This window comes from Asterias amurensis, chromosome 15, assembly GCF_032118995.1.
Source record: "Asterias amurensis chromosome 15, ASM3211899v1".
NCBI classification, from domain to species: domain Eukaryota; kingdom Metazoa; phylum Echinodermata; class Asteroidea; order Forcipulatida; family Asteriidae; genus Asterias; species Asterias amurensis.
This window is the reverse complement of record NC_092662.1, coordinates 6,636,899-6,657,713: the sequence shown is the minus strand read 5'-3', so window position 1 is coordinate 6,657,713 and position 20,815 is coordinate 6,636,899. Positions and strand designations below refer to the sequence as shown.

The 20,815-nt window shown below is 37.5% G+C and overlaps 1 protein-coding gene across 2 annotated transcripts in view; it reads right to left on the bottom strand.

The window, feature by feature from the left end:
- LOC139947978 (uncharacterized) overlaps positions 1-17,481 on the bottom strand; it is a 59,274-nt gene extending 41,793 nt beyond the window's left edge. The window contains exons 1-4 of one of the 2 annotated variants that reach the window (XM_071945914.1): positions 17,388-17,481; positions 10,750-11,023; positions 8,850-9,127; positions 3,742-3,957 (exon numbers count right to left, since the gene is read on the bottom strand). In XM_071945914.1, the coding sequence (XP_071802015.1) occupies positions 3,742-3,957; positions 8,850-9,127; positions 10,750-10,795 (540 nt within the window). In that variant the 5' untranslated portion in view covers positions 10,796-11,023; positions 17,388-17,481. The remainder of the gene's footprint in view (positions 1-3,741; positions 3,958-8,849; positions 9,128-10,749; positions 11,024-17,387) is intronic. The other variant, XM_071945913.1, reaches the window with a different exon arrangement.
- Between the last annotated feature and the right edge of the window lie 3,334 nt (positions 17,482-20,815).

Genomic DNA, 20,815 nt, shown 5'->3' with positions numbered 1-20,815 from the left:
TGTATTGGATTGGAACCTTGCAGAGGGCACCACAGCAAAAGCACAGGGCACCACGGTAATTGCTGTGGGCAGGGAGTTGTGTATTACTCTGAGACCTGCTGTCCAAATCAGCATTTTATATAAAATTGGTAAAACACATTGCTCGACCGAAATTCAACTGATAAATTGATCAATGGTTTCGTTACCCCAAAACTTGATTGCGACAGTTTAATTTTCGGCATGCCTGAGTTCGAATTGAGGAAATTACAGGTCATTCAAAATTCAGCTGCATGCCCCATCACAATTGAGCATATTACTCCAGTGCTGAACATTGGTGTCCAGTAAATAAACATTTGGAATTTAAAATGTTGTGTTTTATTTATAAGATTCTATAGGAATAGATCTAGGTTAACTTTATGAGCTACATGTACTAAGTGTCACATCAACTACATGAACACACACTCTGTACTTGAATTCATCTAGTGTGCAATATTAACAACAGCCAGTTGGCAAAACTACATGTACGGTGATCGATCATTTACTTCCCTCCCCCGTTTGTGGAATGGGCTGCCAACGGCAATTCAATCTGCTGACACCCTTAACATTTTGCAAACCTCCTAGAAAACCATCCTTTCTATTTGAAGTTTTGAATTTATTCTTCCAGAACTTCCAGATTTTTTTCAGCTCCTGTCTGAAGCAACTCATCATAAGCCCCTTTCACACGAGAGCAATATAGCAAGGGTCCATTGCTTAACTTTAGCATGGTTGTAAAATGTAGCAATGTTTGACAAGATTTTGCCAGAGAACTTGGACAGAAGATATATGTTGTCCTTTCACACAGGGTACGTTTTATAAAGTTTTACAACCCAGCTACAATTCAGCAAGGGATCTTTGCTAAATTGCTCTCGTGTGAAAGTGGCTTTTAACATTGAGAATGTTTCTCTAGATTTAGATTGCTTCTCTTGAACCATAAAGTCATTCCACACGCATTACAAGCTCTTCACTTCATGGCCTCTACAACCAAATTGAATCCTCCATGCTTAATTGTTAGCATTGTCAATTAAGCAGGTGGACTTGGAAAGCACAACGTTTAGCCCAGCAGGTGGTTTCTGGTAATACACTATTTATTTAGGCCAAGTGGGTGTTGTGTTCACCTTGTAATTTCCCTATGTAGGCCCTATAAAGAGTTGAGTTAACTTCACTATGTCGATTTTCAATCTCTATAACTCTACTATTCCTTACTTGTTGTTCATGACAATTACTGAGTTTGAGTGATAAGAGAGTCAAGTCGGTCAAGAGCATGTTTAACGAAGGACTTCAATGTTTTTTCAGTGTGTTTATATCCTTAGGATGATTGCGATTGCTTCAAGGGATGTTGATCTTTGACTGAGCGTATTGCTGCCAACGACAACAAACCAATCGATGCAAATAAGAGTGGTTTGGAAATTCCTTGTGCTTAAAAGGTTTAGATTAAATCTACTTGGCACAGTGTACACACTTCAGCAAACTTGGCCCAATTTCATAGCGCTGCTTAGCTAGCAGCTGATTTTGTGATTACTGTATGATTTCAATTTCATAGCGCTGCTACCCGTAAGCACGTGAAAAGGCATGCTAACCTTCCGGTGCTTACCGCACAAAAACAAATGACGTCACAATGCAAATCCATTTTTCTTCTAAACTGTGAAATATGCTTGCACATTAGCAAATTTATCTGCTACAGTAAGCACAAAAACTTGCTTACCGTTAAGCAGCTCTGTGAAATTGGGCCCAGGTGCGAACTACACAGAGTGCAATTAACAAATGTATATTGACATTTGGTGTCAAAGTTTCAATATTATATCAGTGGAAAAACAACACTGCGATACAACACTCTTCACTACAGAAATGTGGAAAATCTGTGTTATTGAAGTTTCCCAACAAACTTTCAAAAATTTCTCAGTCAAATTGACAGGCAATCACCAGAGATAAAACAAAAACGCACTTTTTCCTAATCAAATTATAAATTGCATATCACATTTCATGATTGGGCAATTATAAAAATCGGGCCTAAAATAAACGCAGACGAATAGCGTGAGAGCCCAAGCGCAAAGAACATCATTTCCAATTATTGGCTCGAGGACATTACTCAACCTGACAGAGGCTGACAAAGGAAGTTATTTATATTTCCTGATTCTGATTTAGCAACGGAGAAATCCTTGAGAACTTGTAGCCCAGAGGTAAAGAATATTTTATTATAAATTTGATTGAATGACATGGCTGTAAATGAGCAATCTGTGTGTATTACAGATAATAACAAAAAAAACTTTGAATAATAATTGCATCAAATACTTTTAATTTAAACTCAAGTGTATTTTATCAACTTTTGGTGAAGAAAACAACAACATATTTTCCTCTCATTCATACTCTGTCATAATTTAGGAAAATATTCTACAAAAAAATTCCACTAAAAACTGCTTCTGGTGCTAACTTCCAGCATAGGACATGTAGGAAGCCTGGTTTTAAGTTATTCAGCACACCTGTCTTATGTCATACAGGTAGAGTATAAAAAAAAGAGTGTGGCCCAAAGTTTTCTAGCGCTACGCTTCACCAGTTGCTACTTACTTAATTCAGATCTTTAAGAATGATAAAGTCCCCCTCCGTCGATTTCACCAAACTCTTCCTAACTTAAGATTCATGTTAGGACTTACATGTAGGACGTGTTAAGTTCCCTATCCCAAGACGTATAGGATGCATTGAACCCATCCTAAGTTAGGGCGGGTTACTCGTCCTAACTAGAGATAAGGTTAGTCCTAGCGTTTCGTGAAATCGGCTGCAGGTCCTTTTACAGAAAATGTACATGCCAAGATCTAATTGAAGACGACATATGACATACATATGCGGGGAAAGATGCTATATTTGGTCAGAATAGTTTGACCTTTAGGCTATATGTGTAGCATTGGAATAATCTTAAAATTTCATAACACAAAATGTGTAAATCCCTTCCTTGATTTGGTGACGGAGGTACACACTTATTTCTTGAATTATCCCAACATATATGTGATGTTCAAAATGGTGTGAAACCACAAGACACTGTTTGGTTTCAGCACACCAAACTTTGTAATATCAGTTTCTTAAGTAACTATAAAGGAATACAAAGATTTCTTTAAAAAACAATACCAGCTGCAAAAAATAATAATAATCAGTTTTTATATAGCGCTTTATACACCATGTCTCAAAGTGATTCCAACATTATTACCCTGATCACAGGGCCATTTAATTCCTTAAACCATCTCAGCTTTCTGGGGAGTATACAGCCTAAAGTTACTAGGCTGTATCGCACTAAGCTAAATCAATCACAAGAACCATCTCTGCCCTCACAGGTAACCATTTACCCCTTGGTGGAGAGAAGCAATGGTTTAGTGTCTTGCTCAGGGACACAAGTGTCACGACCGGGATTCGAACCCACACTCTGCTTTACAGATACAGCAGAGCTGGAGTTTGGTGCTCTTGTCCGCTCCGCTACGACACCCCATGATACAAAGAAAGTTCCTGTAAGTTCCTATTAAGTGGCCTTGAAGGCCTTGTGTGTCTGGCAACTTGAATAAATAAAAATACCTTTACTGTAGCTTGGTGCTTGACAAAAAACAAAGAGCCGATGTGTCGATAAAAATAAAAAACATCTAAAGTAAATGAATAACTTGATACAAAAATTTGATGTGCTTTGCCTTGAATTTATAAGAACAATTAATTTGTTTAGGTGGGTCATGTGACCCAACAACTTACTCTTAAGTCGTTGACATCTTGGTATCCGCCAACAAACACTGCCCCCATGAGTTTAGAAATGTCCAGTTGACCCTGTGAGATTGGTGTGAGGTACTCCACAGTGGTTTGTACTCCGTTAATGGTTGCAAAGACACTCCTTATTTGTGGTGATCCCAGGTTATAGATGATAACGGAGTAGGTTGTGTTCGCTTCGAAAGAGCCGTCTCCAATGTAAAGCTGTTACAAAAAAACAAAAAACAATCAACACTGTTTAAAAAAAAAATATGCAACTACATTATGTAAAGTTTTTAGGATTTAAGTATTCTTAGTCAGGCCTGGCAATTCATGGAGGCAAAAGCTTCTGTTGCCCTGGTCTTGGCCTTGTTGCCCCTTTAAAGGCAGTGGACACTATTGGTAATTACTCAAAATAATTATTAGCATAAAAACTGACTTGGTAACAAGTAATGGAGAGAGGTTGATAGTATAAAACGTTGTGAGAAACGGCTCCCTCTGAAGTGACGTAGTTTTTGAGAAAGAAGTAACTTTCCACGAATTTGATTTCGAGGCCTCAGATTTAGAACTTGAGGCCTCGAAATCAAGCATCAGAAAGCACACAAATTTGTATGTCAAGGGTGTTTTTTCTTGCAACTTCGATGACCGATTCAGCTGAAATTTTCACAGGTTTGTTATTTTATGCATATGTTGAGATTCAGCAAGTGAGAAGATTTGTCTTGACAATTACTAATAGTGTCCACTGTCTTTAAAAATTTCTCATAGACTTAGGATTTTCCAATGGAAGTTTCCTTTGTAAAATGAATATGGCCTTGCCCTCTCAAAGATGACATTCCAGGCTTGCTGAATTTCCCTCTCTCCTTAAAGAGCAGTTTTGAAAGTTGTATTTGATCTTGTACCCTGACACAAACTAAGCAGAGAATAGTCAAACTGAGCCACAAATACTGTCCAATATGAATGTTTGTTGAGTTAAGCTAGATCTGTCAATTGTTAGCAAATTATTAATGTATGATTTGTGAGTCCCTTGAAGGACAAACTGAAATCTTATCTCTTCTATTTCCTGTCCCTGAGACATACAATCAACGAAACACAAGGATGCAAGATAGTCAGTCATCAAGGTGATACATGACTGTCAATAAGACCACTTAAGTCTTAAAATACCTACAGACTCAGAGTCTAACACTCAAGTTGGGGATTACAGGACCCAGAACGTCACCCTGCGGGACAACTGTTGACAGCTGAGTTTCCAATGGGAATACAAAGACTATTGTTATAGTAGGCTCTCCATATACGGCATGTATTCATGGGGGTTTTCAGGGCAACAATTTGATACATATAGCAGACAAGTTAACAGCACCACAATGTGTGAAAATAATCCTTCCAGTATTGAATCGCCTAAGGACGGCACAAGCAACAAGTTTAAAAAATGACCGATAGTGTTTATTCCCTTTGACTTCATGTCAGGGCCAATTTCATAAAGCCTGTAAGTACAAAAACTTGCTTAGCATCAAAAACCGACTGCTTTGCAAAAATAGGTTACCAACCAGAACACCATTCAGATACCATTGCTATTACTGGTACCCCAGTCATTTCCTGCTAAGCTATGAAATTTACTAAGCAGAATTTTATGCTTAACAGCTTAAAGAAATTGGGCAGATGTCAGCTAGCATGACATGCACTAATTGCTAAGAGCACTATGATTAGTACTTTCCAACCATGCATCGTGACAAGGCAAGATTTAGGAAGCTTGTTAGAAAGGGCCGACAGAAACCCATGCAGGTTTATACATTGTAGGCACACAATCTGACCTGCTATTATTTCACTTCAAAATTTGTTTTCTTGGGAAGCAAACAAACTCTAATTCTTTTCCCCCAATGCAAATTTAACATCTATTATATCGTTGCGGTACCCGCTGCCAAAACATAGGATGCGAACTGCCTCTAGCTACCAGGCAATCTCGGTAGTCTAGTTGGTAAGACACTGCTCTAGAATCGCCATAGTCGTGGGTGCAAATCCCACTCGAGAAATATACCTAGAGAGATTTTTCAATACTCATATTCAGGCCTGTATGCTTCGTTTTTGAAAGGGCAAGGGTACCAAGGCATTTTCTTCTTGGTAAAGGGCTCCCTATGATGAAATTGCAAATTTGTACGGGAGCATTTCAAGGGCACCAAGGCAATTACCAGGGGACACGGAGGCAATCGCCTTCGTTGCCTCCATGAAGTATCAGGCCTGCATATTGGTACAAATACATGCACCACAGCAGATGCACAGGGCACAACATCAATAGCTGTTGGTGCTTTGGTTTATTTGGAGGCTTGCGTGGTATTTAACCAAACCATTGACTTGACCAGTCCTTCCTTAGGGATGGTGTTAATTTGATTGAGGAGACATACAATCAATTCCTTCCTGTTGGAAGGCTCCAACTATGCCCCACCAGCAGTAAGGAGTCAGTTTACATGCGGATGGGATGGCTTAAAGAGGTCAGAACACCTTCAGAACTGACCAGTGGTCTTTAGGTTTGATTTATTGAACAGGCTCTCTGTCCACTTCGGTCTTTACTTCTCGTTTCATTTCTAACAGGTTACGCCTTAAATCCTAGGTACATCTATAGTGTGATGTCTCACTGATGGACCCGCCTCAATGAGGTCAAACCAAACAGACTGAAATGTCAAATTAGAAAGAGATTTCCCATGTTGTTCTAATTTTACCACTCATTTCCTACAATTTCCTTCAAATTTCATCTGGAAACTGTGTTTTTTTATATGTTGGGAAAACAATTACTGTACTCTTTACTTATTTTATTTCCAATGTTCTAGCATCTGCAGGGAAGGAACCAATAAAGAGAAATGGGGCTCCAACAAAGATGGCAAAGGGTGCAACATGAATTCTTCACTTAGAGATTGCAGATTGATTTGACTCTCTTTGGCTGAACGTTTCAGAAAATCAAAGAAGAAGGATGTGCATGGTTTGAAAGTTTATGATAAAAGACTACAACTGTTTCTTCGTTCACTACTGTACATTTTGTAAACGGTATGGTGTAAAGAAGTTGCACAATGAACAAAACAATGAAAGTAGGGCAGTAAGATGACCCTTATAAATTGGCATCAAGGACTAGAAACACCGAAGCAGGCTCTTGATAAACGACAACATTAGCACTTCTTATCGGTGAATGCCCTTCACTGTCACACTAGAATTTAATGTTACAAGCCGTTCACCCATTAAAAGGATTCTCTGTCGCCGATGCTTGATACCTAAGACTCAAATTTCCTTGTACATGTAGTATCTACACTGACATACATGTACAGAATGTCATCTGCTTGCATTATGGCATCATCATAATTAACTAGTTATCACATCTGACTGCTGTGATTTATAAATTCCCTCTGACACATGTTGCGTTTATCTCCAACTTCCACGTAATATACACGTACACTACAGTGATCAAGGCTTTTAGAGGAGGCTCAGTGTCTGTTGCCTTGCCGTTAAATTTGCTGAATTTACAAGTAAAGCACAAGAATCCTGACTATGTCTTGACCTTATTATTGCTTGGTGGTTTACCTCCATGGTTTTATCAGAGATTTGTTGGCGGCAGTGGACACTATTGGTGATTACTCACAATAAGTATCAGCATAAAACCCTTCTTGGTAACAAGTAATGGGGAGCTGTCGATTGTATAAAACATTGTGGGAAACGGCTCCCTCAGAACTCACGTAGTTTTCGAGAAACAAGTAGTTTTCCACAAATGACCCAGAATTAGATTTTGAGGTCTCGAAATCAAGCATCTGAAAAGGGTGTTTTTTCTTTCATTATCATCTCGCAACTTTGACGATCAATTGAGCTCAAATTTTCACTGGTTTGTTTTTCTTTGCATAGGCCTATATGCTGAGATACACCAAGTGAGAAGACTGGTTTTTGACAATTACCAATAGTGTCCAGTGTCTTTACATGTAAATCATGAATTTAAAGCGAGAAGAAAGAAATCTTAATGCAACCCTACTTTAAGAAAGAATTTTCTTGAAACAGGGGCGGGTTCTTTTTCCTCCTTCTTTGTTGACCTTTACAGAAAACAACCCCTGCCCATCCTCCTCTGTTCTGGACCCTAGTTTGCCTCCCTCTTCCGTAGCGCAACCCATAAATTCCATGCATGTGTTACGGCTTTCCTGTTGTTTGTTTTAAAACTTGTTCTTGTTGTTAAAAAAAAAGGGCCTGGGTTTTTTTTTTTTTTTTTTTTGAAAGGTCAACTGCTTGTACAGTATTGGAGTATTGGAGTATTGGAGAGTGGCGAGTATACATTCATAGAAACAGGAAACCAATTTGGGTTTGGAGAGACCTGGATTCTGAATCAACCTGAACATCATGCCTTCACATGTATACAAGTCATGAATAAGGCATGACATGTGTGTATAAATAAATATGGTTCAAAATATATTATCAGGGACCCACATTTATCATGGACTTGCCATTTAAGAGAAATGACTTTATGATTGGTTACTACGATGCAGAACTGGTTTGACTGCTGTTTAGCTCTGTATCATAACAAAAATTAATGAACAGTTTACCTTAAATTTTTTTCAAAGACTGGCCAGCAGGACCAATAAGCTTTCCATTTCACTGGTCCTGCGGCTTTTACACTTGTCCATACATGTATTTCATATTTAACAAGCCTCCAAGCCTCACGTAAGGTTGTTTAAACGGTTGATAATGACCAGCTGAGAGCTGTTTATAACCGGCTGTTTTCGGATACGTCTGTGCGGATTAGACAACAACCTCGTTCCCAGGGGTGATCGATCTCGCCGTGCCATTTTAGCCCATGAATACGAGGATGCATACTACACGCACAAATGCCCATCCAAAAACTGTCTCAGGCATAAAAATGCGACACACGTACAGGGCTAAAGGATGTCGGAAAATGGATAAGTTTTACAGAGTTTCTAACACCTTTAAATGGAAATGAAAGGGTAGTGACTTTCTTAAACTGCTGTTTAAAACCTTGCAAGGTCGTGGCCGTGTGATAAAGGCCCTCGCCTTCTAGGGCCTTTATCGTACGACCACTACCCTGCTGGTTTTAAACGGCAGTTTAAGAACTCGTCGCTACCCTTTTATTTCGAACCTACCTCTACCAGCGAACCAGTTGTGACCTTCCATTCTAAATAGAGCTTTCTAGCGCTGACACCCAGTGCAAAGAACAATGTCTGTTGCTCAGGACTGGATCCCCCATCTTGGTATAAGAGCATACCATAATCATTACAATAACGGAATTGGAATTCTAGAACCGACTCTGCACCTCGAAGCTGATTGGTCGATGTGTCTATGATGTCATTGTATTTGATGTACGCGTCAATATCGATGAACTTGTCCACAAACTGGCCCAATGAAAGACTTGCCAGTGTTGCTGTTAAAGGAAAAAAAGAACAAATGTAAGTTTACAATAAAAAACATAAAAGTACAGTATTTTGTCTTGAATTAGATGTGTAAAGATATTTTGCTGTTTTGTCCTGAAACCTTTACGGTCACCATGGTTACTCATCTTACATTTCATTCCATTTTAATGCCAGACTTTTTTTAATTGTCAATTAGCCCTCCACAAAACAAATACCACAGAAATTATACAAAACCATTCTTTGTAAAATCTGTGTTGTCCTCAAGATAAACCTAAGATGGATGAACTTTCTTACAAGACGAATAGTTAACCACAAATCTTTATAAAATAGTGGGCAGCAATTTGACGATCTGAAATGTCGGGTACAATTAGCCCGTGGTCATAAATATCAGTCATGCCGGAGGAAACTCGGTCAATAAATGACCTGGGTAGAAGTTCTCCATGTTATAGCTTGATAACCTGGGCTGAATCTCTTGCAGCTACTTTCAGTAAGTTAGAAGATTTCTATAAGAATCTTACGTGGAATTATTAATTAAAGGTACGAGGATGTAAAGGCTTGAATTGTACAAATAAATTATGAATTACTTGCACTTAATTCTTTTGGATTTTAAACCGCTAATAGTCACATCCTTTCAAAAGCGGATTCAGCCTACAAAATTGTTATAGGATAACAACTACCATGTACATCCAAAGAGTTCACTATTAATTCTCGCAATTAAAGTTGAAAATAAAAATTGTAAATTGAAGAAAAATAACATATCGAATAATATGTCCAGATTGGGAAACATTGGATATAATGAGGCATGACCTCCAACCTAAAATGATTAATGGTGAATTGAGACTTCACCATTTCCTCCCTCAGTCCCTTGAAAGGGGGCAGGAAAAGGACCCAACACAGCTAAGGAAATCTCCAAGTTCCTGTTCCGGACTCAGTCAAGATTTCTCCTTACTCAAGCCTAATGTTTGGAAGATGTCAACTTCCCTTGAAATGTTTCTTTAATGACTGAAGGAAATTGGGAGCATTGAAAGGACGAAATAGACATCACAACTCTAAAGAAATATATAATTTAGTAAAAAAGTCTTTTACATCTTTTCAAAACAGTCTTTTTTTTGGTACAACTTTTTAATTTGGTTTGAAGGGAAACAGGTAAACAGATTTCATACCCTTCATGAACCAAGGTTCAAGGTTTAAATACTTGAGCTCTTAAATTGTTCAGCCTCTAGCTAGCGGGACAAGCCAGGTATAGGGCCTACTTCACTAGTCCATACTTTTCAACACTTGAACTAGACAGACGGACCACTTGGGAGAGTGTCGACTGGTCCTCAAGTGTTTTTATCAGCATTTTGCAAGGTTTGAACTCAGTTGAACTGGGCTGGATTTCAAAAAGAGTTTAAGACTAGTCTTATTTCGAGTTACTCTTCCTAACTTAAGACTTGCCATACGTTTTTAATATCTCCAAGGACTAATCCTAAGTTAGGACTAGTTCCTAACTCTTTGTGAAATCAACCCCTGAATATGCATTTTTAATTGACTACTAAATCTTGCAAACGAAACAACTCTTTGATAAACCCAGGATTTTACAAATGAGTCAGAAACCCAGTAGCAATCGTAATACATTGACTGATCAACCTACCACACAGTATCACAGCATAGCCAGTCATCCATTGACCCCAAACCATTGTCGGTCCTTAACTATCGATGAACCATGAGTTAACATGCATCAATCTTCACTGACGTTATCACAAACTTCAGCATTAAGTCTCGTATCATTCTCTTAACATTCTTCCACTTTCCTTATTAGATGAGGTCTTCGCTTCAGTCTTGACCTTCTGTAAACAAAGGACTGGTTGATTTCTTAGGAGGAGTTGGCGGCAGAGTGGCTGGTGTACTCAGTCATGTCTTGCTATCTGTAGAAGGAATAGAAGTAGCTATTAAGAGGAATGCATAGAATGGTTTACCCTGGATTGACCTGCACTTGTTGTACACAGAGATACCGATCTGAAAGTTTACTGGAGGAAATTTTGTCTGCTGGTATCGTGCCAAGAATTCTGCCTATCACTTTGATTCTGGGGTATTTCAGTTCATGAGTTCAGTTAACACCATAACACGACGACCGACCGATGTGTTTGGCCGTAACCTTGAGTTTGACTGACTGCTATAATAAGAAGTAATCAAGCTTGAGGTTGAGAAGTTCATAAGGAGTGTCACATTGTATTCTGGTCATCTCAAAGTGATGGCCTGTTTGCTCGGATTCAAAGCTTTACTTTTAAAACAAAAACACTTCCAGGAAATCGGTAGGTTTAAAATAAAAAGGAAAGCATTCTAGAAGACTTGGGGGTCACAAACATGTATGCCACAGTGCAAGAGACATGACTTACACTTGGGTTAATCACCATGGGAACAAGGTCAGCTTACATTATGTAATATATTTCTGCTTAAACCCCAAGTTTACCTCTTACTTGATGATCATTTCAGTGAGATTTGAGTAACAAGTGATAATTGAATCAGCCTTTCTTCCTTCCTGATACAAGGTTTTGATACAAAGACGACAGTGACTATAAGAAAAGTTCAGTTGTGGAGTGTTTAGGGCAAGAGATTACATTTGAGAGATAAACACTGATTAGTGGAAGGCCATCGACAGGTGTTTCTGGTTTGGTATAAATTGCACATGATGTCACACTCTCAAAAAAGGGGCAGATCATTGGACAATAGCTGTTCTTTGTGCGTAAAAACGTGCGCGTGACCTCAGCGTACATGTACCTGTAACGTTTCGAGTTATGCAAGGGGGAGCTATTGACTTCTTACACAATACAGAACGCGCCTCCACGCATAATTTTGGATGTCAACTATCTTTTGAGCATGTTTGTATACGATTTTGACACCAAATTGACACCCAGGATAGGCACAATGTGAGTACGATGTGTGTATTACAAGGGGTCTATAGAAGAACAACTTAAATGGTTCAACATAGGAAAATGTAAGATTACATACTAATTGTAAGCTCCTGAAGAAAAGAAAATCATCAAAGTGAAACAAGGATTCTCATCATGTTTGGAATGTAAGCTCCCCCTAAACCCTAAGGTCACAAGTACATTAACCTGTGTAAGTAATGCCCATTGCTTCATGTGTCTGCAAACTGTACATGAATCATCTTATCATAGGATAGCATGGTAGATAAGGTGGTTTATGTACAATAAGGAAAGGGGTGGGACTGTTCAAATTCAGCTAAATAAGTGTGAATCATTCATGGGTGGTGCTTTGTGCAGTGGAGCTACAATGTATGATTGCACTGTGTACATTGTACTTTATGAAAAGCTTTTGTTCTATTAGCAAGGACAGCTCTATAGACCTTTCATGATGCTGCCTCCATCTTGGTCATTGTTCCTCGTATCAAATAAAAATAATGAATGCTAGTAATGGTTTTGCAAAAAGGAACCAGACCATTTTGTTCTTCCAGCCTCAAATTGGTAACCTTGATATCATTATCAATGGGTGGGCGGTGGGAGAAATTCAAGATGGCAGCACTGTGATAAAGGTCTATTGTTTAATCTGTTCAGTATTGTTAGTAAAACCAAGGAAAAATGTGTTTACAAAACTGCAATTTGTGCAATGATGTATTTAAGTGGTCCTTGCTCTCTGATTGTACTTATAAATGTACTTTGTGTAGTTAAGCTTAGTAGGGCCTACTAGTACAGTTTTCATCACAAACATTAACCACTTGCCCATTATGAAATTAACTGCCAATCTCAACACTCTGTTTTTGATTAAAGGCATTGTACACGTTTGGTAATTGTCAAAGACCAGTGTTCTCACTTGGTGTATCCCATCGTAAGCATAAAATAACACGCCTGTGAAAATTTGGGCTCAACTGGTCATCGAAGTTGCGAGAAAATGATGAAAGAAAAAACACCCTTGTTGGATGAATTTGTGTGCTTTCAGACAGGAATAAAAGACTTCTAGCTAGAAGTCTTTTATTATTTTAGTGAGAACTTACCTCTTTCTCAAAAACTACGTTACTTCAGAGGGAGTCGTTTCCCACAATGTTTTATACTATCAACAGCTCTCCAATGCCTGTTACCAAGTCAGTTTTTAGGTTAATATTTGTTTTGAGTAATTACCATACGTGTACCTTCCCTTTAAAACACTGGTTGGACTGGAACTTAATTCAAACAATTCAAATGGTAGTGAGGGTGGAGGGGGTCCCTCTATGCTAAAAAATGATAATACAATGCAAACATGATTGAATAGTTATTAGGATCAGTCAGAAGATGTATCAAATGGGTAGTGATCTGAATTTAGAAGCTAACCTGTAAATCATTTGAAGCAAGCACTTGGTTGGTTGGAAGCTTTTAAGGATAATGAGGCTTTTTATAATTGACTTCTTGGACCAGAGGAAGAGTTCATTTAGTTTGCAGTAAGTTAGTGACGATGTTTCTTTTCACAGCGTAACAAGGGGAGATTACCAGTGACAAACAATACTGGTTAAAATACAGTTGTTAAGGAAATGTGGAGGAAATGACAAAATGAGCCAAGAACACAGAGTTGGCCGAATGGATGGTGCTGAACTACCGTATACGTGTTCCTCAGTAAAGTTCAGTAGAAACGTTGGCTCTACTGTAACGGTGTGGTCATCCTGTTTTACTTCATTCTAACTCAATATATCAGCCAAACTGAGGCTGGACGAAATAATTGTCTAGGATGCGCAATGCGTGTTAGCACTCATTACTGTTATTGAAAAAGCCGAACATGACCAAGATGGTGACAGCGCGTTATATAACCATCTATGCCTACAATTGAGACTATATAAAATTGTTATACTGTTTTGAGGTATTGTGGGTTTTGCTTAGACCAGAGGAAGCAGAGGCTGGATTCAAGTCTATCAACAAATCTTTGAAATCTTCACATGATATTCATTTTTGTAGAAAGCAAATTATACTTTATCCCTTAAAATTCATGGCAATTATTTATTACTTTTTATCGAATAATGCCTTTTGTATGCACAGCACAGTACAAAACTCATTCAATAAAAACCGAGTTCATTATAAAAAGGACTTTGGCCGAAAATACCTACCAAATAACCTTTAAAATCAACTGAATCTACTACAGAATTAAAAATGAATCAATACTAAATGCAAATATTTGCTGGATAAATAGAATAAATGGAAATATGAACAGGGTAACCACTTGAAATTGTGGTCAAAGATAAGGTCCTATCAAAACTGTTTGTTTAGGCTACTGTGCACTTAACTCTAATAAATTAAGGCTACATTTGTTTGAATAAACCCACAATATAAAATGCCTTCTATCAAAAGGTACTACCACTAATATGTTTAGCATTGCCACACTTCATAGCAATACAAAGAATCACTCAAAAATCAATATCTTCTGTTGTTGCAAGGCCATCCTGTGATATGTGAGTTCATTGCGCATAAAATAGAATGAATTACGTATGCTCGGTAGCAGCTTGCCTAGTACATTGTACGTTGTAGGTGATTGTAAAGAGGTTACACCCAACTGTAGAGGTTGATTGTTTCAACATCATAATTAAATTGAACACACCTATTTCCTTTTCCTTTTAAAATGGCTCCAGGCAATAATACAAAACAAATCTAACAAAAGTTATTTTAATTTAAAATGAGCTCACTTGTTAAACCATCAAGAGGAATTGCTTATTTTTTTTTAACTGGATATTTAATGTGAACAAAATATCCATTATTAAAAATGATTCATACAATTATGGGTGGGCTTGAAATTGACCCAAACTGCTGTTTAATTTTGCAGAAATTTTATAACGGAAAATGAAGTCCACATCGACTTTCACATATGAAATTGTTTTCACTAATTTCAAAAGAAAATTTATTTTCATTTGGTTTCTGAAATACTAAAAGGTTTTGTTCCGCCCTGCATGTACATTGTATCCCACTCTCCCTCCCTCCTTTGGATTTGACTATTTTTGTCCCACCCAATTTTCATTAAAAAAGTTTTCAAAAGAAGTGATTGATTCAGGAATGAAAGAATGACAACATCTAAAATAAGGGAATCAATGTGTGGTGAAGAGGTTTTCAACTAGTGGTTTTATCCCAACGAGGCCTGGTTCTTGATAATTTTACCGAGACGAAGTCGAGGTAAATTATCAAGAACCAGGCCTCGGCGGGTTTAAACCACTAGTTGAAAACCGATTTAACACACTTTGATTCCCATTCATTATATCTTTTCGGTCAAAAACGTGAACACTTTTTGGTCAAAAAGTAAAATAAATGCAAAAATTATCATTGATAAATGATTTCTTTCAGCACAGCACCCCTCCAGCTATGAAATGATAAAGCCCTCCGCCGCCCACGGGTAAACAACTACTTAAAAGGGAATGCTGTGCGCGTTGCGCGTATCGCATGATGTGGCACAACTGTTTCAGCCGTTGCACTTGACCAATAGGAATGAAGAAACTGTCTTATAAGAACAGGTGCAAGGTCGCGTGTCACGCCCATGAATTAACACTTTTTACCGGCTATAAACAAAGGTTTATACACACCCACGTGACGCGCTCTCCACCAATAGGAATAGCGAAACTGTCTGAGGTATTTATGAATGACCATTTAAAACTGACAGGATCAGGGTCATGTGTTAATCACCTTTATCCCGCAGCCACCTGCAAGGTTCTAATAGGTCAGTTAAGACAGCAGTCATCACTACCCACCGGCAAGGTTCTAGTGTACGTAGGTCTTGTCCAAGTCATCCTACCCTGCAAGGTTCTTTAAAGAGTCACATTGACCGTGCAAGGTTCTTCTTGCTCCTTTAAAGGCCCTGAACACTACTTGTAACTACTCAAAATAATTATAGCATAAAACCTTAGTTGTTAATGTAACAAGTAATGGAGAGCTGTTGATAGTATCAGGCATGCAACTGCCCGTTGAAGAAAAAAAGAGGAAAATTTTCAAAGGCACAACGTAAGTGCGGAGCGAGGCAGCCGAAACGCCACGGGACATGATACCCACATTATACCCTAGAAAATGTTGAGGTTTATTATGCTCAATTAGGTGCATTGTTAGCATGTACTAGGCTTATTTTACATTACGTTTTTTTTTGGTTTTTTTCGTAAAAAAAAAAAAAAAAAAAAAGCGGAATTCCGCGGAAACGCGGAAGAGTTGCATGCCTGTAGTATAAAACATTGTAAGAATTGGCTCCCTCCGAAGTAATGTAACATAGTTTTCGAGAAAGAAGTAATTTTTAATGTCAAGTGACCACACACCGTACCATAGCAAGCAGTCTAAACTGTCTGCCAGGTTACTTTATGAATAAAAAAAAAAGCGCTAAAACATTCTGCAATGTATTAATATCTTTCTTGCGACAAGACTTTTTTTGAATGAAACCTACAATGTAGGATTGATCGCTCTGTCTGAATTTGTGTGTATGTGTGTGTTAGCTTCCTATTCAGGGTTATTTAAATTTAGTTTATATTTTTATTTAGAATAATATCTATTTAGCAAGATTTATTAATTATTACTTAGGCCCTTAATTAAACATACATGGGTAGGCATATGTCACCCCTATCTCCATCTATGTTCATCCTAAATTACCAAAATAAAAAATCATTCATAAAAATCAAACATTTAAAACAAGTGACTTCAGTTAAACTTAAAACTTCAATTTCAATCTACAATTTTGCAAAATTCTCAAAAAGTCAAAGGAATATTTTATTAATGAACTACTGTACCCCCCTTATGTGTTAATTTTGAACAAGTCAACACTAAACAAAATTGAAAAAAACATTGAAATAAGAAAACATACACGGCACCATGGCTCTCCTTTAATGGTTTACGGTGTTACTATGGTTACAATTCCCTAAACGAACGAGTGTTTTTGTTCAAATCCACAAGTGGTTGTACATTTTGTTTGACCACATTTTGAAAAAGGGAAAAGATTAACAGTTACAGTACACGGAATATCTGAAGAGATTGGTGATGTGCAACAAGATACAGTAACAATACTTTGACCGGATAGTTTTTAAATTAACAGTATTCTTACTCGAGTAAAAGATTGAGTCTTATAAAACTGGTAAACACGGTGGGGAAAAAACCCGCAATGTTTGTGCGTCTAATAAATCCACAATGAAATGAGAACGAACCGAACGGCTATGCTATGCTAACGTTTTGCTGAAGCGAACGCGGTCGAATTTGGAAAAAACGAGAGTGATTTCCCAACTCACAGCGATACAACAGTCGTAACTTACATAAGAAACCATATCCTTGAACAATATGTATATTAGAAACGTACATTACCTAGATTTCAGACACTTTGATGTCAATAAACCACCTGTAAAAACTCCAGAAAAACGCAGCTTGAAAATATTTGAATGCTTTCAATTTCACTGAACAGTCATTGTTGATTCTTGTGACCCCGAACACAGCTGAGGTCAAGCTCATGAATAATCAATGAGGTGAGTCACGATGATTGGTTGAAGGATTTGTATTAATATCGTACAGTTGAAGAAAGTTATGTTTCACTGGTCAAAGTCAACGAAGAAATACAATGAAAAAATGAAATGTCTTCATGGGTATAAGTAATTTGAAGAAAAACAAAAAAACAATTAAGTTATTCTAGAGTTGTTTATCCTCTTAGTTAATGGTAAACTGTGTTGAAACAGAGACATTTTGTATGAACTCCAACTGTACGTTGAAAATAAATTAATCAACATCCACAGGTGGTGGATTTATTCTCCCTGCTCATAAATATAATGCTTTTTCCAAAGTTTATTTTCACTAATGTCTTACTTTAGGAAAACAATAATATTATTAGTAATGTATTCACTCAAGTGTATTAAAAGAAAACAAAAAATTGCTAAAGCACAACCAAAAAACAAATGAACAACCACAAGTTGATAAGATCATATATTTTGGAAAAAATAGCCATACAAAATTATGAAAGGGTTAAACCAAAATTAATATTCTTTGTCCCCCCAAAGCAAAATTTAGCCTCTTTGTTATTATGATTGTAACAATCCATGTGCTGCATAATGATGATGACTAAATAATGAATAGTCAATCTGCAGAGGAAAACATTCCTACAGATTGTCACCACAAGAGGGCAGCAGACTGATTTTCCATAATTGCCCGTGTCAGTCTCTCGTAAATCACTCGCTTAGAAAAACAAATTCCACACAATGAGGAAATTCCAACAGTTTTGTATGTACAATTATTTTAAGAAAAGGGATACCTTTTCTACTAAGACCAAACTAAAGGTGTTCAAATTTGAATGCACACAAACACCAGGCACTAGATGTAAAAAGTATTCATCCTTATTTTAATATCACATTGTCAGAACGAAAATCGGCTAAAACAACAATTGGTAATTACTCAAAATAATTATTAGCATAAAACCTTACTTGGTAACGAGTAATGGGGAGAGGTTGATATATAAAAAAAAAAAACATTGTGAGAAACGGCTCACACGGAAGTGACGTAGTTCGAGAAAGAAGTAAATTTCCACGAATTTGATTTCGAGACCTTAGTATTAGAATTTGAGGTCTCGAAATCAAGCATCTGAAAGCACAACTTCGTGTGACAAGGGTGTTTTTTCTTTCATTATCATCTCGGAACTTCTCGGACGACCAATTAAGCTCATATATTCACAGGTTTGTTATTTTGTGCATGTTGGGGTACACGAAGCGAAAAGACTGGTCTTAATTACCAATAGTGTCCAGTGTCTTTAAAGGCAGTGGACACTATTGGTAATTGCCAAAGACTAGCCTTCACAGTTGGTCTATCTCAACATATGCATAAAATAACAAACCTATGAAAATTTTGAGCTCAATCGGTCATCGAACTTGCGAGATGATAATGAAAGAGAAAAACACCCTTGTCACACGAAGTTGTGTGCGTTTAGATGCTTGATTTCGAGACCTCAAGTTCTAAATCTGAGGTCTCGAAATCAAATTCGTGGAAAATTACTTCTTTCTCGGAAACTATGGCACTTCAGAGGGAGCCGTTTCTCACAATGTTTTATACCATCAGCCTCTCCACATTACTCGTCACCAAGAAAGGTTTTATGGCAATACTTATTTTGAGTAATTACCAATAGTGTCCACTGCCTTTAACTCACTGTAAATGCATGTCAGCAACTTAAACCAATGCCGTGTAACAATACATCTTGAACAAAATTATTGGATGATAATAATAAAAATTTCCTTGTAGTTCCGAATTTATCCGACCGAATGGACCGGGAAGGCCGACTGCATTAAAGAATGACCTAACGCATCTCGGATCTCAGATACACCACTTTGCTAGCTATAAAAAGAGCGACGGTTTCCTCTATAATGCATGTGTTTTGTTCTATTTATTATATCAAGCAGAAATGATTCAGTATCGCTACAGAATTATTAAATTAAAAATTCTAAATATAAAACATTGAAATGGGTCTGTATATTTATTGCGCCTATATAGGCGATGTGACCTGTGACATCACATGTTTACAAAAGAGCCACCAAGCCTGGACTTCCTGCAGGCACGATTTGTACAAAGCCTAATGGAAGAAATCTTATATTTTATGGAGATTGCACTGTCCAATTTTTATTAACTTTTGATATGATGAAAGGGGGCACACTTTTACTTTCATAACTCTTGGATTTATGTGGAAATTATGACACCAAATGTGAGTTTTCCCATGACCAATGCATGCAGTATCTTGCCTGCCAGACTAACCCAAGGATGTACAAAGTCACACTTATTGTCAAAGTTCACATGGTCTATAGGCCTACTGTATATCAAATAAGGGAATAAAAGGGTAGCGACTACATCTTTCACGGCCGTTTAAAACAGGCAGGGTCGAATTGCCGTGTAAGTACCTTTTTGGCGTAATAAAGTAAGAAAATCTGTAAAACTTATCGTTTCCGACGTGCTTGAGCTCTGTATGTTTCTACGATTCTACCTCCATAGTATGTACATATTACATGGAGTATCCGCTCACAACCGGTTATAAACACTGGTCATTATCAACGGTTTAGGGCCGTAACTACGAAAGCCGTTTAACCCATTAGATGCGCATAAATTAGTAGTCACTGTATCAACCTCGTGTCTAACTTCTTTAGTTAGCCGCGTTTAAATGACCATTACAGTTAAACATGTGTTTATAACAAACAATAGCAATTCTAGTTAAACATGGTATGGGGGTTGTTTAGTGAGTATTCTGAGCCATTTAGAAGCCAGATATGTACACATGAGAAAGGTATAAAGGTGGACAGGATGGATGGGCTCCAAAGCTTCTTAATTGCACAAGAGAGGGATGACGAACAAGAAATTCGTCATGGTCGCCAACACCAGCGTCCACCAAGAGTTTTTAGGGACAAGGTGAATCCCTTAGAAGAGTATGAAGAAGAGCACCTTGTTAATGGCTTTTCCTGATGAATAAAAAAAATAAAAAAATAAAAACTTTGTAGTTTAATCAGGAATTAAATTGACGATATTGGCCAGCTGGGTATTTTTTATTTATTTATTTTTTATGTCGATTTTTTTTTTTTTTTTTCCTTTTGGTAACAAATGATTTTCGGCTTATTTTATTTCCTTGACCCACCAATCCACAATTTCGAGAATGGACATTTCTGAAGTGATAGCTTTTCGAGACGTCACCTTTTTTCTGGTTGGCTTTGGTGTCACATCGTTTGTCACCAATAATGGAAATAAAGTCCCTCATGGTCTCATCGAGAGCCA